Source organism: Podarcis bocagei (genome assembly GCF_964188305.1).
Source record: "Podarcis bocagei genome assembly, chromosome: 17".
In the NCBI taxonomy this organism is placed as follows: domain Eukaryota; kingdom Metazoa; phylum Chordata; class Lepidosauria; order Squamata; family Lacertidae; genus Podarcis; species Podarcis bocagei.
In genome coordinates, this window is record NC_138143.1 from 32,516,821 (window position 1) to 32,538,201 (window position 21,381).

The 21,381-nt window shown below is 44.9% G+C and overlaps 1 protein-coding gene and 1 long non-coding RNA gene across 2 annotated transcripts; one reads left to right on the top strand and one right to left on the bottom strand.

Annotated features, from left to right (window-relative positions):
* Positions 1-5,016: 5,016 nt before the first annotated feature.
* Positions 5,017-11,229, top strand: LOC308577078. The gene is made up of 3 exons (XR_014003416.1): positions 5,017-5,096; positions 10,650-10,743; positions 11,152-11,229. It is a non-coding gene; the product is annotated as an uncharacterized lncRNA (long non-coding RNA).
* CHRNA6 (cholinergic receptor nicotinic alpha 6 subunit) lies at positions 5,095-18,269 on the bottom strand. Its single transcript, XM_081176646.1, has 6 exons — positions 17,834-18,269; positions 13,823-13,962; positions 12,921-12,965; positions 11,504-11,613; positions 10,387-11,374; positions 5,095-5,253 (listed from the first exon to the last, which is right to left on the bottom strand). Exons 1-6 carry the CDS (start codon positions 17,910-17,912, stop codon positions 5,131-5,133), a joined length of 1,485 nt encoding a protein of 494 aa, XP_081032772.1. The 5' UTR covers positions 17,913-18,269; the 3' UTR covers positions 5,095-5,130.
* Positions 18,270-21,381: the final 3,112 nt, after the last annotated feature.

Below are 21,381 nucleotides of genomic sequence, written 5' to 3' on the forward strand. Positions count from 1 at the left end.
TTTTGTGAAATAACTGTTAGCTGTGAAACAACAACACCCCACACAGTAACATGAAGCATAATAGGTAACAGCAACAGGGTAAATAAAACATGGCAGCCATCAGTCAGGCATTGTTGTTGTTGTTTAGTCGTTTAGTCGTGTCCGACCCTTCGTGACCCCATGGACCAGAGCACGCCAGGCACTCCTGTCTTCCACTGCCTCCCGCGGTTTGGTCAAACTCATGCTGGTAGCTTTGAGAACACTGTCCAACCATCTTGTCCTCTGTTGTCCCCTTCTCCTTGTGCCCTCAATCTTTCCCAACATCAGGGTCTTTTCCAGGGAGTCTTCTCTTCTCATGAGCTGGCCAAAATATTGGAGCCTCACCTTCAGGATCTGTCCTTCCAGTGAGCACTACCCATACACAAAAGTGTGAACCCTACATTCCAGTAGTCAGGTCCTCAATGGTGCCAACCAACCTTCTCCAACCTTGTGCACCTCTCTCCCAGCATGGCCAAAGTTCAGGGCTAATGGGAATTGTCGTCTTAAACATCTGGAGGGTGTCAGGTAGAGGGAAACTTATATAGGTGGGCACATGAAATTCCACTGAGATAAATTTAAGGACCTTAAGCTACATTAGTAAAAAACTTGAGCAGGGCAGGGTTAACTCAAAACAGCCTCTATGAAACAGTAAAATGGTGTGAAATTCTTCCACAGCATCTTAATTTAATTAAGTCAAATCTCTAAGCAATCAGCAGTGATTCAATTAAAAAGCTGGGGCTGATTAACCAATGATTTGATCTAATTTTATGGTCACGAGACTTGAGATATATTTTTAAGATCATCCATCTTGTGGAATTTCCTCAACAAATTTAAAACTTACAGCAGCTTGACACCTCAGATTGCACACAGTCACTCCTAAAAGAGACAATAGTCTTATGTTTCTGCCTGCTCAAAGTTCATAAAATGAACCTGCTAGATGTGTAGCATAGATTACACACCTACTGTGTCTCACTGAATAAACAGAAGGCTCCACAGTATCTCAGTTACTGCAGCGATTAAGATCCAAGCTTAAATCTATGGCCTTCGGAATTCCAGACCTACCGTTCCTCTTCTGCAAAGGGCATCACAGGTCTACAGCTTTAAACTAGGAGCTACATTTAGATTGGCACGATACACTTAGCCACAGCTTCTTCCAAAGAAGCCTGGGAATTATGGGCTCCATCTACACATGCAGTGTGATAGAAACCTGAGGTGGGAGAATGGACCTCACCACATCATAAGGCAGGTGGGGGAAACCACATTTTTGAATGCTCCTTAAGAAAAATTTACTTCCAGCAAAAATAAGTAGCACAGCAGGAGGAGAGAGCTAGGCTGGACACATTCACCCATTGGTGTTAATTAGCTACTTAATGTAATATATGTGGAAGGGCATTCAGAAATAGTGTCTCCTGCATGCAGTCCACTGTGGTACAGTCCATTCTACCACCTCATAGATCATTGAGGGTGAGACAGGCAACCCAAGATCCCTAATAGATCATCTTCAGCACCGTCACTAACCTATAATTCCCAGGATTCTTTGGAAGAAACTGTAACTCAGTGATGAAAAGCAATATAAAACTGTCATGTTGATAGGGTCAAAGTAAGCAGGGATCTGGCTATATATTTTATATATTGAAAGGCCAATTTATCTGGGGAGTTTAAATGGAATATCACTAAATTATACATTCATACTTCGGGATAAATACGCTTCAAGTTGAGCGCATTTGGGTTGCACTATGCGGCGAACCTGGAAGTAACGGAGCGTGTTACTTCCGGGTTTCGATGCTCGCACATGCGCAGACGCTCAAAATGATGTCACGCACATGCGCAGAAGCGGCAAAACACAACCTGCGCATGCAAAGACGTGCTGCCGCATCTTACGTTATGTTCAGGATACGAACGGGGCTCTGGAACGGATCCCGTTCGCATCCCGATGTACCACTGTACTCCAGATTTATAACCAGGGAGTTTCCATGGGGGGGAAAAGGCATATAGGGTGGGTATCACCCATCCTGTTATCTGACACAATATAGTTTTTCTGATTGAACCAGCAAAACACTGGCTGATTATGAACTAAGGAAAAGGTATCACTCCAGTCCAACTGTGCACAATCCTATAACATCCTTCCCCAACCTGGTGCCCTCTAGATATTTTGGACTACAACTTCCATCAGCCCCAGCAAGCATGGCCTTTTGGATGCGAATCTCAGCCATACTTGCATTTTTTAAAAAAATGGATAGTGTGAATGTGTTCCTAGACTTTTAAAGCAGAAAACGGCATGGGTATTTTAAATAACGTGAATACGTAATAAACTGCTTTTAATTTTTTTATTTGAAGCTACTTAAATACGTGACATATTGTAGAAAAATACAAACATATTCCAAACAAAACAATAAACACCGAGAATGGAGGAAATCATGAAAGTCAGAACTGCATCGGTCACCATAAACTCAGCACATTGTTAGGCATGGGTAAGACCATTCGTTATCATATCTAATTCTGTGCTGGATTGCAGCCACCGTGTGTGTAATATATAGAGAGATGCCTATTGCGTGCTTAATATATTTCAGGTTTCTCCTGCATAAGCAAGTAATGGTACTAGTGTCATTTTAACTACACTGGAAGAATCAGCAGAGTGTAGGATGCAAACCACAACATTGTTCCCTGTCTATACTCCTTATCAGTCCCCGACACTGGTCTAGCGCAACCATCGTGGGACTTCAGGCGTGCACAAGCTACTTCATGTTTCTTCTGGCCCCCACAAGATCTGCCAGCTAAAGGTAAAGGTAAAGGGACCCCTGACCATTAGGTCCAGTCGCGGAAGACTCTGGGGTTGTGGTGCTCATCTCGCTTTATTGGCCGAGGGAACCGGCGTACAGCTTCCGGGCCATGTGGCCAGCATGACTAAGCCGCTTCTGGCAAACCAGAGCAGCGCAGGCTCTAGGCTCTGTGCCGCCTGCGTCCCTCTCTGCCAGTTAAAGTTAGGTACAAAATAATGACTACCACTCAGGGTGGTAGGTGGGGACAGTGGCCATTGCAGAATTACCTACAGGATGATTCTGTTACCTACAGTAGCCCATGAGAGGGATAGCCTTCCTATATAATGTATGGAATTGACATCTGAGTTACTACACACCAGATAACAACCATTGTTCTTTCTTTCTTTTGAAAGGTGGGGGGGGGGGAGGCAGGGGGCACCTTTTTGCTGTTGCTATTTTTTTTTTAAATGGGAGTTTCTAAAAAGTTATCATCCTACTGCAAATCACCCCCCGTTCTGCCAGTAGATCTTAATCTACTTTCTGTCTAGTTTTGCTGTACAACATCCTCATGCATATTCCCCAAGGATATAGGATAAAGATAGGTCCCTATAGGTGAATCTAGCCATTGACCAAGCTAATGTGGGGCTGCTTTCCCACAGACATATATACATGTAGGGGCTGTTGAAGCAGCCATCTTTTGTTTGCATGCTAAGAGTCGGAAATGATCAGTGGTGTTTCCTTTGTGGGAGCTGAGAGTTGCAGATGTTCTTGTAATGGACAGTCTACCTATACTGCTTGCATGTTGCTGGTGGAAGAATAAACTAGCTTGAATTTGGGCACACAAAGAGCAAGCCTGAGTAGGTGAGCTGTGATTTGCAGCCATTGGCTGATGATGAAGGTTCCTTGAGCTGTGCTGCTCTCTGGGGGCTTGCAGGACTAGTGGTTCTGCCAATTGCTTTAGGAGTCTACTTCCTTCCAACACTCTCTCTTTGCATGTTTGCAAATTAGCAGGCTTCTGTAAGTCTTCAGGGCTCTCCTCCCATCAGCAGGAAATTGACTTCATTTAAAATAAAACTAACCAAACTCACCTCTTGGAACTTCCAAATGCTTGGAGAATTGGAATGAGCCTCCCCCCTTTCCCCCACATGATATAATGGGTATTCAGAAAATATTGGCAAGAGTAATAAATGAGTAAGTTAAAATTCCTTCTGTATATCAAGTTTAACCATAACAAAAAGGAGCACATGGACATACATTTAAGGGAAAGCTCATAAACAGACGTGACTGGTTTTTGCTCCGTGGTTATAATTCGCCTCCGAGGAATCATGCCATTAGTGCGTCTCAGAATCCTGTTAGGCCAGTCAGAAGCATTTTGCAATGTTTACAACCACAGAAGAATGTGATTCCAAAACAGGCAACAGTCGCAAACAATTAATATTGTGTGGGTAGCTTCCTTAGGCTGACTAGCACACTTTATTTTATTTTGTTAGGACTCCTCACTATTTCCTCTTGTCCCACTGCTTTCCCCTGGGGGGAAAACTGCTCTTTAGCACTCAATCAGAGCAAACAGCAATTTGGGTTTTCTCCAGATAGCCATTTGTTCCAATCTATCACTAAAGGGCAGTTCTTCCTTTGGAAAGGAAGGGGTCAACTGGCACAAGCGGAAGTGCAGATGAGCTCTCATGGAGGATGGATGACATCTCCAATGGATTCTCCAATGGATTTTGAAAAATGCCTGCAAATGTGGAAATAGGATGGCTGGGAACATTTTCTCCTAATCATATAGCCATGCTTGCTCAAGCTGGTTCTTGTTTGGCTCACCTTGAACTAGTTTCTTCAAAGAAACAATGCACCAAGAGCCTACAAATGAGCCACTTAAAAAAGAAATCCAATCTACTTCTTATTATAGATGAGAATGAGGCATGTTGCCTAATGACATATTTTCAAACAGGTTCCCTAGAAGCTTACCAGGAACCGTTCATTCATAGTGTAGAAGCAATGTGTGGCCAAAGTGGAGCAGTTGATGTGCTCCAGAACATACTCCTTGTTCACCAGTGGAGAATCCTGAGCCGGCCAATAAGCCCACTCAGTGCTCAATGGGTATAAATGAGCTGCACACTCTAGAATCGTTTACAACAAGCCAGGGTTCCATAGCAGATGTGCAAAGGTTCCTCAATGAGTAAGCCAATGTGGACAAGGTTCCCTGAGGGTGGAAAATGTGAAAGCCAATAGAAATAAAGAAGAAAGCACTGCTCTTTTGACCTGAGGTGAAAGCAGACATTCTACTGCAGGCAGACGACTTGAATATAAAACTGAAAGGTACACGTAGAGCAAAACTTGAACAGTCAGTGAATTATTTGTCTGCTATCAGGGGCTGTAGGAATAATCCCGCAGTCCCAAATACACAGAGAATTATGAACACCCACAGGAACACTCTGTCAATTACCATGGCAACGTATTTCCAGTCATCTTCCACCTGTAAACACACAAGAAGACATATCATATTTAATGTGCCAGGTTTAGACACAATTCAACTTTTCCCAGGTAATAAAACATTATCAGCTTGAGGGTCTGCTGAAAGAACTGTTTTGCCCATTCAATTGTGACATTTTCCAGCTTTTGTCTTGTGAAGATGCGCATGAAACTGGAGCATTGTGAAGCGTTGACATGTCCTAGTATCACTGAATTCAAGAAGCTTAGCTGAAACCCTGCTGACTTCAGGACCAATGCTATGCCCATTTTGGAATAATTGTATCAGGGAACTTTCTTTAAGGCAAGCATCAGACATCCTCCATCTTCAGCTGTTTTAGACCAGCAGAGAGAAAGTGTGCATGATTTAGAGGTCCAAACAAAGCTGAACAGCAATGTCCTTTTCAGGAAGCTTTCCCCAACCTGGTGCCTTCCAGATGTTTTGGACTACAACTTTCCTCAGCCCCAGCCAACTCAGCTGTGGTTGATGGAAACAAGTAACCCCAAAACATCTGGAGAGCACCACATTGGCAAAGGGTGTATTAGAGGATTGTGAACCATGTTTTGGAGCCCTGGACTTATACATAAATGACATTCTCTTTAAACCTGATTGCCACTAGTTTTACTGGAGAGCCACTTGGATGAAGAATGCTAAATGCACACAAAACCAGTCCCCCAGGACCTTCAAGATTAATTAATTTATTGTGGCATCAGCTTGACAACTGAGTGAGATATGGCTGACTAAAACCTCCTGCTTTAATGCTTCCTGCTAAGTCCACTCAGACCCATACTCCTGTTTGGTAATGACAACTGGGAATACAGACGAAATCACTCTAAGGTCCATGTTTGGGACCCAGGCCTCCATTTGCTCATAAAATGTCTGCCTGTTATCTTGTTCCCAGGGCTACCAGTAATGTCAATTTCCCTCTTCCAGGAAGTACAGTACTGTTCCATTTTATTACAGTGCACTCTTCAAAGAGCTCAGTGGAAAGAGCAAGATGGAAGATGGCCATCCTCTCCCTGCATTAGGAAGCTTTCCAGTAATTCCACTACAGTCAAAGACCTCAAACTGGCTGGGACCCTACGCTGTAGCTTACTTAGCATAATGGTTAATCCAGGCTTGGCCCCAAAGCTCCACTTCAACCCTATGTTTGTCTTTTGGCTCCCTTTCAAGACAGCTCCTTTGTTCCCTTGCATCAGCACAGCTCTACAGAATTCAATAGGGCTACATTGGTTGACCACCACCCTGGGATGAGGGCCTCCATTTCTGTAGAACTTCTAAGTCCATATTCAGTGTCTTCATGCCAAAGAAAATGATACCCGGCTTAGCATGAAATATTTATCCCTTTAAATACACAAACCTATTAGCATAATTGCTGAGTCCCATTTTTAAAAGCTGTTGCTCCCGTTTGTTTACTTACAGAGATGGCCCCACAAAACAGTGTTATTTAACTAGCAGCAAAATGCCCACCCAATGATAAGAAGGAGTTTTGCTGGTTGCTGCTTATCACTAGGTGCCCATCTTCACGCCTGATCCTTTGCTTCCAGGATGGCCAGTGTATAGGGATTGGCAATGTCAGCGACCTCCTGAAACCCATTCCTGGCGGTGGTTGACTGCTTAATCCCAGAGCTTCCTAGACCTGCTACTCCACCTTCTTGCTGCTTCTGCTTATTCACCTGCCTGCTCAAAGTGAGCAAGCAGTGAGAAGATAGAGGAGGAGGAGGAGGAGGAGCTGCTGCAAGCTTTTTCCTTTCCCTCTGCAAAGTGGTACAAACTGGTCCAAGAGGGAGAGGCAAGTGACTGGGCAGTGGAAAGAGTGCCAAGGAAGTGGAGAGCTCCCAAGGAGGGAATTTACTGAGGACACTTTGCCCAAGCACCCCTAAAACCTGAAATGGGCACTTCTTCTAGACCTGCTAAACACTACAGTCTTTCCCCCCTGTCATTAGTGTTGGGTTTGTGGATTGCTAGACATACAAATAGATATGAGATGAAGCTGGAGATTGGTACAATGGTTGCTGATGTCAAAAAGGCACTGTTTTTCCCCACTTCAAGCCTGGCAAAGTGGCATTATCCCAGTATGCAGGTAACTACATACTGGGGCAAAATGTTGCAAGCTTGCCAAATGCAGTCAGTGGACAATTTCACTCCTGCTAGTGCTGGAAGAGTAGGTGGGCTGACGGAGAGTCATGAGACTATTTAATAAGACTATTTAATAATTTGTTAATAGTTATGCCCATATGGAACAGGCAAGAGGCGGGGGACAGATCCAGAGTGTTTGGGGCAACCTGGTCAGATGGGTGGGGTATAAATAATAAAATGATGATGATGATGATGGAATAGGACGTCCCTATTTTCATCAGAGAAATGTTGGAGGTTATGAGGCAGGTCTGGGAAAAGACTCATGTTTGAACCCTTGGAGAACTGCTGCCAATCAACATAGATAATATTGACCTAGACAGGGGTCAGCAAACTTTTCAGCAGGGGCCTGGTCCACTGTCCATCAGACCTTGTGGTGGGCCGGACTATATTTTGAAAAGAAAAAAAAATGAACGAATTCCTATGTCCCACAAATAACCCAGAGATGCATTTTAAATAAAAGGACACCTTCTACTCTTGTAAAAACACGCTGATTCCCAGACTGTCCACGGGCCAGATTTAGAAGGCGATTGGGCTGGATCTGGCCCCCAGGCCTTAGTTTGCCTACCCATGTCCTAGTCCTAGATGGACCAATGGCCTGTCTTGGTATTGTTCCCAGGATATTCTCTCTCTCTCTCTCTTCAACAGATCCCTCTTCAATACAGTACAACAGGGGTTGCCAACCTTTCTGGGTTTGTGGCCTGTTTGCAAAACCAGAGAGAGACTATTGTGTGTACAACACACATGCTGCAATCAAGCACACAACACAGCCCATTCTATTGACACTAACAGAATGCTTCTTCAAGCCTTATTTCAGTGGGAAGAGGGGGGGGGCTGTGTTAGGGAGATCACAAGAGCCCTGAGGACCAGAGAGCGCAGGGGTGAAGGCTGAGGGGAAAAGGGAACATGTTCGCACTTGCATTAGATGCTTTTTCCTTTCTAAAATGGAAAAGCTTTCCTGGTATGCATAACCATTGCAGTGCTGCCCACATAAAATCACAGGCTTGTTCCCTGAGGTGCAGTCTTCGTTTCTGTTGAAACCGTAGGGAGCTTTCTTCCCTCAACAGCTCCCATAGTAATTACATTATTTACATTACAACAGCTGTTCAAGGATCCTACTGAGATTAACATCCCCGTTGTGCTGCCACATTCTCAGAAAGACGCCATAATGCTTCTAGCCTAAGTACACAAGACAGATGGGATCTGGGGAAGGTAGGAGATGGAAGCACCTTCATATTATAGCAAGGGCTCTGAGGTAAAATAAATGGCGGCAGCAGTTCTTAGACACTGGAAGACTACTGTTATGACATGAGCCTGGAAATCAGTGACAGCCAGGACTCTGAGGAAGAAGGGGAAGGGGTGTAGTTCAGTCACAGCACGTCTGCTTGACCTACACAAGGTCCCAGGGTCAACCCGAAGCATGAACAGGTAGCACACCCTCCAAGTGTCCTTATTTTCCAGGGACAGTCCCAGATTTACAGAAGCTATCCTGGTTTCTGATTTGATCCTGGAATGTCCCGCTTTCCCTTGGGAGGTCTCTATTTTCATTGGAGAAATGTTGGAGGGTATGGAGTTATGCGAGTCCCAAGCCAAGGACATAAGTAACTATACAACCTTTAGAAGACATCTGAAGGCACCCCTGTATAGGCATGTTTTTTGTAATGTTTAATGTTTTATTATGTCTTTATGTATGTTGGAAGCCGCCCAGAGTGCCTGGGGCAACCCGGTCAGATGGGTGGGGTAATAATAATAATAATGGAATAGGACGTCCCTATTTTCATAAGAGAAATGTTGGAGGTTATGAGGTAGGTCTGGGAAAAGACTCATATCTGAACCCTTGGAGAACTGCTACCAGTCAACATAGATAATATTGACCTAGATGGACCAATGGCCTGACTTGGTATTGTTCCCAGGATTCTCTCTCTCTCTCTCTCTCTCTCTCTCTCTGTGTGTGTGTGTGTGTGTGTACACAGCCTCCATCAGATTTATTTAAGTGCCTCTGCTAACAGGCATTAGCCAGCTTCCCATGTTCCTAAGAATCACCTCGATCAGGAACACCACTGGTGCAAACTGTGGAGGTGCTCTAAATTCAGGACTAGGCCCCAGCGCCAAGCCAGAGTCCAGGGGCCCCTGATTGAGAATCCCCAGAGACAGCACCCCTTAAGCCGCATTCCCCTGAGGAACTACTCTTTTCACTGACATCGGTGCCTGCTCGCCAGTGTGACACTGGGCATGTACCCATTTAGCAATGCTTCCCTCTCTTCTGGAGTTCTGCAGAGTTATACTAGAGCTCAGAAGGAGCTGCATTTCATTTCAGGGAGTGTCACTGTTTGTCCTGGAAAAAGGCCTTCACCATTTTCCTTACTGACGCCCTGAGAACTTACATGGCACCAGGGCTGGCATCAACCAAGGTCTTGAGCCTTCTGCCATTGCTTGTGTTATGCCCCAAATTTATTGATGATGATGATGATAACAATAATAATAATAATTTATTTACACCCCACCCATCTGGGTGGCTCCCAACAGAATATTAAAAACACAAAACACAATAAAACACCAGACATTAAAAACTTCCCTAAACAGGGCTGCCTTCAGATGTCTTCAAAAAATCAGGTAGTTTTTATTTCCTTGACATCTGATGGGAGGGCGTTCCACAGGGCAGGCAGCACTACTGAGAAGGCCCTCTGCATGGTTCCCTGTAACCTCATTTGTTGCAGTGAGGGAACCACCAGAAGGCCCTCAGATCTGGACCTCAATGTCCAGGCTGAACGATGCGGGTGGAGACACTCCTTCAGGTATACTGAGGACTTTTGAGGACTTTTGACCAATACCAGGCTGTTGTTGGACTATAACTCCCATCAGACACAGCCACCCTGGGCAAGCATGATGGAAGTTATAGTTACAGCAACAGCTGGAGGCTACCATGTTGGGGAAGGCCTACCTCAATAACTCAGCTGCTGGTTCTCAGATACAAATTCATTCTCAAGACACCAGAACGCTTACCTCTTTGGTCTCATTCTGACTCCTCATGTTTTCTGCGATGAACTGGACACTGCTAATTACTTCTTTGACCTCAGGGGAGTATTCTGCTTGCTCAGCCCCCCATTTAGCCGACTGGTGGCTTGGTCTCCTTTTCTTACCCGTGGACGGTTCACTGGGTTTGTCGCAGTGGCAGCATCTGTGCTCGCTGTAGACTTTGGCTTCCCCTGGGTCATCGGCCTTTGGCTTGCTGGATTTAGCGGCACCATTTTTCTTGGTTTTCTTAGGCTGGGCTTCAATGTGTTTCTGGACGGGTCTCTTCATCATCAGGACTTTGGGCAGGAGACGGAGGAAAACGGTTTTCACCCACTTGGGCATTGTGTGAGTCATCGGAGTCCTGTAGTGGATGTTCAGTACAAAGACCGTGACGACGATAGAGAGAGTAACGAATATCATGGTGAACAGCAGGTATTCTCCTACCAGAGGGATTACCAGAGAGGTAGAGGGGATTGTCTCTGTGATTACCAACAGGAACACTGTCAAAGAAAGTAGGACAGAGATGCAAAGAGTCACTTTCTCTCCACAGTCCGATGGAAGGTAGAAAACCAATACAGTCAGGAATGAAATGAACAGGCAGGGGATGATCAGATTAATGGTGTAGAACATGGGCAGCCTTCGGATATAAAACGAGTAGGTGATGTCGGTGTAGATCTCCTCACAGCAGTTGTACTTGATATCGTGTTTATAGCCAGAAGCATCAACTATTTCCCATTCGTTATTCTCCCAAAGGTCGTTCATATCCACTTTGGAGCCAACAATTAAAAGGTCAATTTTAGCTTTGTCGTAAGTCCACGACCCAAATTTCAGGGAGCAGTTTTGGTGATCGAAGGGGAAGAAGGTAATATCCATGGGGCAGGAGCTTTTAAAGATGGCGGGTGGCGTCCATGTGATGGTACCATCATATTTGAGAAGAGCTTTGGTCCGCCCTTCGACCTGGAAATCTCCAACGGCACTGGAAATGCAAACACAATGCAGTCTTAAGTTGTACCATGCAATATTAATACAGAAGGATTTGGTTTGGTTTTGATTATATATATATATATTTAAAAGCTGTAAAATGATGAGGAACTAGAGTTCATACTTGTTGTATAAGACAATATCAGGTTTCCATATTTTATCCGCTGGCACACGGATAAACTCAATCCCTTCGTATTCCATTGGATTCCACCGCAGTTTGTAGTCGTTCCAAATCTAAAAGGGAGAAAAAACTAGTTTTTGGATCCTAGAAAATTCACCCTGCACCTGCAGCTTGATTTTCGGGGCTTTTGTTGATATTTTTTCCTTCACCCAAAGCCTCTTTGTTTAGCAAGATTGGATTTTGGGCATGATGGCTATGTTTGAGATTGGATTTTGGGTATGATGGCTATGTTTGAGTTTGGATTTTGGGCATGCTGGCTATGTTTGAGATTGGATTTTGGGCATGATGGCTATGTTTGAGATTGGATTTTGGGCATGATGGCTATGTTTGAGATTGGATTTTGGGCATGATGGCTATGTTTGAGATTGGATTTTGGGCATGATGGCTATGTTTGAGATTGGATTTTGGGCATGATGGCTATGTTTGAGATTGGATTTTGGGCATGCTGGCTATGCTCTACCTCCACCGTCTCTGAATGCCATTTGCTGGGAATCACAGGTGGGCCAAGTGCTGCTGCACTTAGGTCCTGCTTTCGGTGTCCCCACAGGCATCTGATTGGCCACCATGAGAACAAAATGCTAGACTTGATGAGCCAGTGGCCTGATCCAGCAAGCTCTTCTTCTGCTCAAACACCACTTGAACATGAATGTCACTGTATTGCCTTAGACAACAGTGTTAGACAACCAGGCAGAGGGCCTTCTCAGCAGTGGCGCCCGCCCTGTGGAACGCGCACCCATCAGATGTCAAGGAAATAAACAACTATCTGACTTTTAGAAGACATCTGAAGGCAACCCTGTTTAGGGAAGTTTTTAATGTTTGAAGTTTTCTCATGTTTTTAATATTCTGTTGGGAGCCACCCAAAGTGGCTGGGGAAGCCAGATGGGCGGGGTGTAAACAATAAATTATATTATTATTGTTATGAAGATAGAATAGAATAGCTTCATATATTTTTATTCTATTTTAATAATTTATATACCACTTTATACCATAGTGTCTAAGCAGTATACAAGGATATACCATACATAATAAAACCAAATTATTATTATTATTATTTATTAGATTAATATACCTCCCTTCATCATAAGAACTCAGAGTGGCTCACAGACTGTATGTCAAATTTTTGTAACTCATCCTGGGACCCTTGGGTGTAGGACGGGTAATAAACCAAAATAATAGTGATAATAATAAAGACCACAGTAATCCATGAGTGGTTATACTACTGATGTTGTGACAACAAGATCCACCCTCACAATAGATTCCTGCTTCCTTATCCCAGGAACTGTTTTGGAGCCATCCCAACCACAACTTTGAAGCCCAACGCTATTGTGAAATACACCCTAGCGCACAAATATCCACTTACATGTCGCAGCCATAGATTGGTTTCCATAATCTGATTGACTTCATCCTAGAGACAGAAGAGGGCAAATGATTTACTCCTACAGTTGTGTCATGGGGCTGCTTCACACAGTCCCTTAGGGTGCAGACAGGGGTATGGGAGGCAATCTCAGAGGCTTCTATGGGCCCTCGTGTCTGCAGGCACAACAACAGCCCAGGAGAGATCAGGCACATTTGTGGAGGGTAGGTCTATTATCAAGAAGAAGAAGAGTTTGGACTTGATATCCCGCCTTTCACTCCCCTTCAGGAGTCTCAAAGCGGCTAACAATCTCCTTTCCCTGCCTCCCCCACAACAAACACTCTGTGAGGTGAGTGAGGCTGAGAGACTTCAGAGAAGTGTGACTAGCCCAAGGTCACCCAGCAGCTGCATGTGGAGGAGCAGGGAATCAAACCCGGTTCACCAGATTACGAGTCCACCGCTCCTAACCACTACACCACACTGGCTCTCACATTGTGTCCCCCACCAGATGTACTCCTCCTCCTCTAACACCCCATATACCACTAAGCTAGAGTTATTGGAAGGAAGGCCAAGACATTGACTCATACAGAGACACAATGTCTCCACAATGAAGTGACTGAATGAGCCAATCAGACACGACACAGAGACGCAGCAGGATTGCCAGCTCTCGGCAGAGGCTGATTGGAAAGAGACAAGGCCGGACTTGTACACAACGACAGAGACGTAAGGGGCGAGTAGATGCATCTGCTCCCAGGGAGTGAACTGACATCTAGATCCATACAAAATCTAGACTTCCATTACTGAAAAAGTGGTTTTGAGTTCAAAAGTAAGGGTGCGTCTTTTATGACCAGGAGGTTTGGATTGCACAGCACCTCACTATCTGGCTGGCACTGCACAGTTAGCCTTACCACATTTGCAAGCTGTGTAATTGCCACTTCAAAATACACTGTAACGGGATCTGACACGTTTTCCACAGGTCTGATGTACTGGTTGTAACGGGAGAAGAGTTTGTGAAACAGCCTTTCTTCAGATTTGCATGCCAAGCCATCTAGGGAAGAAAAGAAAATAGCAGAAGGAAGAAGTCACTGAACACGGGGCAAGAAAATGGAATAATAATAAAAGATAAGCCTCCAGACATTTGAATATTCATTCATACCTTTTAAAGGTTTTAATCACATCACAATACCAACTGCTGCATACTGAATTAATGCCTGATAAGCCACCAAATTATTCTGCAGCAGAGAGATTTGGTTCTGGCGAGCACCTGTCTCTTACATACAAACACAACTGGATGCATGGCAATAGAGCTGGCCAAGGATTCATACGTGTGGCAGTATCACGATCGATAACACTGGCAACACAATGGGCGTGGTTGGCTAAACTGTGGCCTGTGGTCAGGGCCGGATATAGGTTTGATGAGGCCCTAAGCTATTGTGGGACGCGGGTGGTGCTGTGGGTTAAACCACAGAGCCTAGGGCTTGCCGATCAGAAGGTTGGCGGTTCGAATCCCCGCGACGGGGTGAGCTCCCATTGCTTGGTCCCTGCTCCTGCCAACCTAGCAATTTGAAAGCACGTCAAAGTGCAAGTAGATAAATAGGTACCGCTCCGGTGGGAAGGTAAACGACGTTTCCATGCGCTGCTCTGGTTCGCCAGTAGCGGCTTAGTCATGCTGGCCACATGACCCGGAAGCTGTACGCTGGCTCCCTCAGCCAATAAAGCGAGATGAGCGCCACAACCCCAGAGTCGGCCACGACTGGACCTAATGGTCAGGGGTCCTTTTACCTTTAAGCTACTGAAGGTAATGGGGCCCTTTATATGTCCAGCTGTCCTTTGCTAACAACAAATTGTTGCTGTTTTTGTGTTGAATATATGCTATATAGTAATTTATGGACGTAATAGGTATCTAAAGCCATTTGCACATAACAAAAAGTAATTGATATGGAAATGACCAAACCAGTGATATTTTAGGGAGCTGGCTAGCAGGCGGGGCCCATTACTTACATCATAGGAGCCTACACAACACAAAACACTGTTGCTGTATGTAGGTTTTATTTTATTTGTTTTTTATCTTATATTTTGGGAATGTACATCCAGTTTTTTTCCTTTAAGATTTTTGGGGGCTCCCAAGAGAGTGGGGCCCTAAGCTATAGCTTGTTTAGCTTATACGTAAATCCGGCACTGCCTGGGGTTCACACATGCCTATGGATTGCTCAAAAGTGGTATCATCCGATGCTGTTGCATATTGGGTGGTTTCGTTTGTTTGGCGCGATGGTAGGCAACCTGTCCTGGATAGGTTTGCACTCCTTCTCATGGATCGGTGTCAGTCTGGGAGCGCACATCGATCCAGCCTTATCCTTAAAGCCCTACATGCCTCAAGGCCTGTGTAACTGAAGGAACACCTCCTTCACTTGCAAATGGGAGAGCCAACTGCTCTACTGGCACTGGCTCCTGTGCCTTTATCAGGAATATTATTTATTGACCATTTGGGATGTGAAGGGAGAAATACAAGCTTCAGAGGAATTACTGGGCTAGCCTGTGCAAAATGACTTGGTCAAGCTAGGGCCATTAAGGGCTATTGAGAGCCATTGGCAATGCAAGAGAACTGCCCTTCCCCTTTGCCATGAAGTGTGAGCAGAGACTGGGGGTTTGGAATGTTGCCAAGGTAACTGGGTGTGAGGTGACAGGAAAAGAGAGTCTTGAGCAAGAGTTGTTGGGAAGAAGAAGGAGGAAGAAGGACTGGGATCCATCTTGGGCAGGCTGGCTGAAGGCCACAAGTCCCTCTTGAAATGACCATGCTGTAAGATCCAGACTCCCTCCATGCAGACTGAAGGTGCAAATTGGCGAATAAACCATATTTCTTAAAGCTATGGCAGTCTCCGCCATGTCTCAGTTTTCTAAAGGACCACAGATCCTGGGCCTGGAACCTCATGGGCTCTTGCCACCACTTGGCAGAGAGAGAGGGGGAGGCACCCAACTTTTGTAACATTATTTATTTGGGAAACACCCACCCCACCTTTCCATTTAGGGGAAAAAAACCACAAGAGGCAGCTATCATCATATTAGCAAGTGAGACTAACTTTATTCAGATGTTATATGAATGAATGGCGAGGGAGAGTAAGGATGCTTGTATCTGGCCTCTGTGTATGTCCTTAGAAGGTCTGAAAGTGCTTCTGCCCCTATAACTGTATGCATTGAAGTTAGGTGCCCATATAATGCTGCCTCACTGCCCCTCAGCATGTTAATACCATATCTGAAAAGGGTTAATGCCTATCTCCATGCTGAGAAAAGCTTCACCTGCTGGTTTCTGTACATTATGGTACTTTGGAAGACACAGGAGCAGGCCAGACATTTTGGGGGTCAATTGGCAAGTACAGTCATACCTCGGGTTACGAACGTGATCCGTGCGGGAGGCACGTCCGCAACCCGCAGCGTTTGCAGCCTGAAGCACTGTGTCTGCACACGCGCGTGATGCGAGTCGGCGCTTCTGCGCATGCGCATGATGCCATTTTGTGCTTCTGCGCATGCACGAGCACCGAAACCTGGAAGTAACCCGTTCTGTACCAGAACGGGTTACTTCCAGGTTTGGCATGGTCCACAACCCGAAAACGGGCAACCCACAGCGTTCGTAACCCGAGGTATAGTCTGGAGGAGAAGAAGCTGCTGTTAAAGGCAAATAACATTTTTTGAGAGGGTGGTGGGAAAGCTGACAGCTCAACTTCTTGAGTCTCAGCCTCTGTAGCAAAAAAAAAAAAAAAAGTTTGGGAATTGTTGGCTAACAAGCATGAGTTGTAAGTGGGTTTGCTGACATTTCAGTGTTGCTTTAAAAAAAACCCAGTCTTGCTCCTAAGTTTTCAACAGCAGCCCGACTTGATCAAATTAAGCAGGCAAAGTCTTTTCCATTACCCATTTCATTGCCAGGTTCGCCAGGATAATTTTTGTGCACATCACTGTTTTTGTTAAAGGCAGAGAAGCAAGATCGGGCTACCCTAACTGAGAGAATGGCATTGATCTTCCTCTTAAATTCAGTCTGAAAAAGAGGGCCTTGCATATTTTGGCAAGCATGACTCGACAACAGTTTGCGAAGAAACTGTAGCACTTTGGTATGAGAATCCGTCTGGGTTTTTTTCTTGGTCCTTGTCCTCCCTTTTCTCTTGCCAGGTGGCCCCAATCCACAAAGTGCCATTTGCAGCCAGATGCTACACAGCCTTGCACAAAGGTAAGTTCTGCTGAGTTTAATAGGGTTTACTCTCAAGGAGGTGTGCATAGGCTTGCACCTCTCCAGCAGCAGCTTAGTAGTTAGAACATCTGGTTTGTGTGTAGAAGGTCAGGGTTCAACCCCTACCATCTTCCGGCAGTGTCCCCTGAGTGAAACCCTGGAGAGCAGCTGCCAGCCAGTGCTGGCAATACTGAACTAAATGAACAAATGATTAGATTCCTATGTTCAGTCTGTGTGGAAGAAACAGAGGCCAAGAATCCCTCGCAAAACAAAACCACTTCGTCTTTTGAAATAGCCACTTGTGTTTGGTGTTTTGCGACAGGATCTCTGCCTAACCCTCACAGGGTTGTTGTGAAGATAAAAGAGTGTGTACCCCACCTTGAAGAAAAGATGGGGGTAGAAGTGTAACATTAAATAACAAATAAACAAACTTATTTCCAGATAGATACATCTCCCCCACTTCAATTAAACTAGATTATAGAATATAGAAACCTCATACTTTGCATTCATAAATACAGCTGCCTCTTTAACCAAGTATTTGGGTCACCTACCTAGCATTCCAAATAATAAAAAGCACACATACAACAATCTTTTCTTTTGAGCTGGATTCAAAAGGATTAATCACCAGCATTATAAATGTCTAAGGAGAAATATAGGGCAGGCTGGGGGGTGAGGAGAGAGACACAAGATAAAAGCAACTTACCTTGAAGGAGGATGAATAACACGTTTGCCCACAGATAGAAAGTGAAATAAAGAAACCCCAAGCATTTCTGAGAAAGCATTGTCCGACGAGCACAGATGCTCTTTCTTCCAAGAGAGGAAAGAAAGAAAGAAGAAGATGAAGGGGAGGTGAATAAGTCCCTCAGATCTTCAGTGCTGCAATAAGTAGTTCAGTTTAGCACCCCAAGCTGCAGCCATACACAGACGATGGTTTTAAATAAACGTGCCATCCTTTGAGAGAGGGAGGGAATCTTCCATAGAAGGAAGAGTTTTACTGCCTGCTCTTTAAGAGGAGACAACATTGACGGACATCAGGTGACGCCTCACATTTCACAAAAGTGTGTGTGTGTGTGTGTGTGATGTGTGAAAGAGAGAGAGAGAGAGAGAGGACTGCACAGCAGAGACTGGCTGCATAGTGCAGAAGGCAGTTCCCAAGTATGGCTCGGAGACTTGTGCAGTGCTGCAGTGTTGATCTGACTCAGGAATCTACCTTTTAAAACTCCCCGGTGTTTCATTTTGGCTGCGGAGATATGGTGGGCAGTGTGTGGCTCAAACCAGGTTGCCAACTTTAGCGCTGGCTCAGTTTCTGTGCTGATGCAGATATGGCAGGCAGAAATGGAAGCAAGGGTAGCTTTTCCCAACAGGGAGATTGAGGAGATGGAAAAAAGCTACACCTGCTTCCATTTCTGCCTGTCACATTTCTGCTTTGTGTATTTTATTTTTTGTAATGGCTTTGGCTATTTTGTCAAATATTTGTACAATTCCTACATCTGCTTAATATCTGCATACTGAGTGGCTGTTTTAAAAGCCATGTACCTAGCACCTTTGTGGGGGTCATCTATTTTTCATTTGTTATGTTGGTGCTGTTTTTATCATATTGTTAATATTTGGTCCTGTTCCCGCCAATAAGACCCTGGATGGATGAGTTTCATGAGAGCTCAGTTGGTATGGTGGCTCAGAGCAGGAAGTCTCTCATTCAAAGGCCACTCCCATGACAAACTCAATGAATGGCTTTAGGCTGCATCTGTTTCCAGAAACTATGCATACAAATGAATGTGCATAGGTGGGGGGTTTGATGTTGTAGATGGTGACCCTCATGGTTCATCTCCGTAGGGAGGTCCACATTCCATATACAACCCATACACAAGTGGTACATTGTACAGTTATTCACATGTGACCTTCAATGAACATACTGTCTCTCAGACCCTCCAAGTGTCCCTATTTCCCAGATTTTCCAGTCCCAGATTTACAGCAGCTGTCTTGGTTTCCGATTTGATTCCAGAATGTCCCACTTTTCCCTAGTACATTCCGATTTCCATTGGAGAAATGTTGAAGGGTATGGAGTTATCTGACCCCCTAAGCTGTCTGAAGGTAACCCTGTATAGGGAAGGTTTTTTTTTTAATGTTTAATGTTTTATTATGTTTTTATATATGTTGGAAGCTAACTAGAGGTAACCCAGTAAGATCTGTGGGGTATAAATGGTAAAATTATCATTATGGAATGGGACATCCCTATTTTCATCAGAGAAATATTGGAGGGTATGGTCTCTGTGTACACCCTGTGTATAAATCAGCAGGTGTACACCTTTCCACAAAAGCACTTGTACATGTGCAGTAGAGACAGCTTGTGCCTGTGTTCAGTGTAGCATATGAACAAGCCCAGTGTCTGAAAAGAGAGTCTAGGCAGGAATGCACACAGGAATGCCTATGAATAGACAGGTGCCCGCTTGTAGCATTGTTTCAATAAAACTAGCATGGAGAACATGGTGGGTGGGTGTAGGGGCAGAGCCGTCACTACAACAGTGATGTCATCAGGGTAGGACTTTGGAGCAGGCACTTACTTAGCAGAATGAGTAGGCCTATAGCCCAAATGCCTCAAGGGTGGCTCACTACATTTCGATTTGCAAGTGGAGAAAAACATATTTCTATCTAAAGAGGTGGGGTGCTGTAAGACTAGTAAAGGCCCCATCTACACGATACATTTACAGCAGTATCATACCACTTTAAATACAGTGGTACCTCAGGTTACATACGCTTCAGGTTACACACTCCGCTAACCCAAAAATAGTGCTTCAGGTTAAGAACTTTGCTTCAGAATGAGAACAGAAATCGTGCTCCTGCGGCGCGGCGGCAGCGGGAGGCCCCATTAGCTAAAGTGGTGCTTCAGGTTAAGAACAGTTTCAGGTTAAGAAAGGGCCTCCGGAACAAATTAAGCACTTAACCTGAGGTACCACTGTAGTCATGACGTCTCCCACTGAATCCTGGGAAGTGTGGTTGGTTAAAGGTGCTGAGAATTGTTGGGAGTCCCCTGTTCCCCTCACAGAGCTACAATTCCCAGAGCCTAAGTCTGGAGTCTGGAATTACCTAACTATACCACTGCAATGTGGTATAATTAATTCCTACACAGACTCATGTCTGGTAAGGGCTTATGCTTCAGCCTCAGCCACAACATCGGTAATATCGAGGGTTGTAAACACTGACCTACCTTGTGGAAGGGACACTTAAAACACAAGGTAGAAGTGCTAGGTATGGCTATTACTGCAGTTGCAAAAAAACAACAACACGAGTCCTCGTGGATCAAATAGCTACAGCCCAGAACTTGCACCATCATCACAATTCATAAGACCAATGACCCAGTGTTTCCTCTCACTGAAAGTCACTTAACTTATTGAGTCTCCAGGCACCAATTCATGATGTAAGAGCCCTTAGGAGGTTGCAGCTAGGAAGCAATCTAGCATTTGTGAGGACCAGCTCTATGCATGGTTGGCAAGGTCATGGGATCTATGGCAATCTCATGTGCGGAGGCTCTGCTTCTCAAAAGTGGCATCTCAGCATCAGTGTTGCACTAGAAGTATGCAAGAGCTATGGAAGGGGTAGCCAACATCTTGTTATATCTCCACCTGATGTTGTGGACTAGAATTCCCATCATGCCTAACGACGGACTGGGTGGGGCTGTTACGGTTTTAGTCCAAAATATCTGGAGGCCGCCCCGTTGGCTTTCCCTGGGCTATGTGCTCGTGGTCATGTAAGTAAGCATGCTGGAACCACATCTGGGTATCGTTCATTTGGAGGCCTCATACATGGCGGCTCCACTTGGAGAGTGTGCATGAAGCTGCTGCAAGAAGAACAATGACAGCAACCTGGGGAAAAGGCCACTCATCAGGCTGCTCCCACAAGCTGATATATCTACTCCTGTGTCGTGTGCAGTAGATATATCAATGAAAACATATGATTGTTCCAAGCTCAGAAGAAAGCATCGCCTAATTTAACACAGTGAACAGCCACAACGCCTCCAGATGCAGCAGACTTCAACTCCTACCATCCTGGGCTTTTACCACAAAGGAATTTCAGAAATAGACTGGAAAGAGAAGCTGCTGAATTGCAACTCATTACCAAACTTAAAACCATGGAGAGACCTGGTCTGAACAAAGACATTGGATTCTTATCTCATTATACATGACTAAGCCATTTCTCACCTTCTCACCCCTTGCCTTTTCCTGTAAGACCTATTACAGTCGTTAAGAGTCGTCA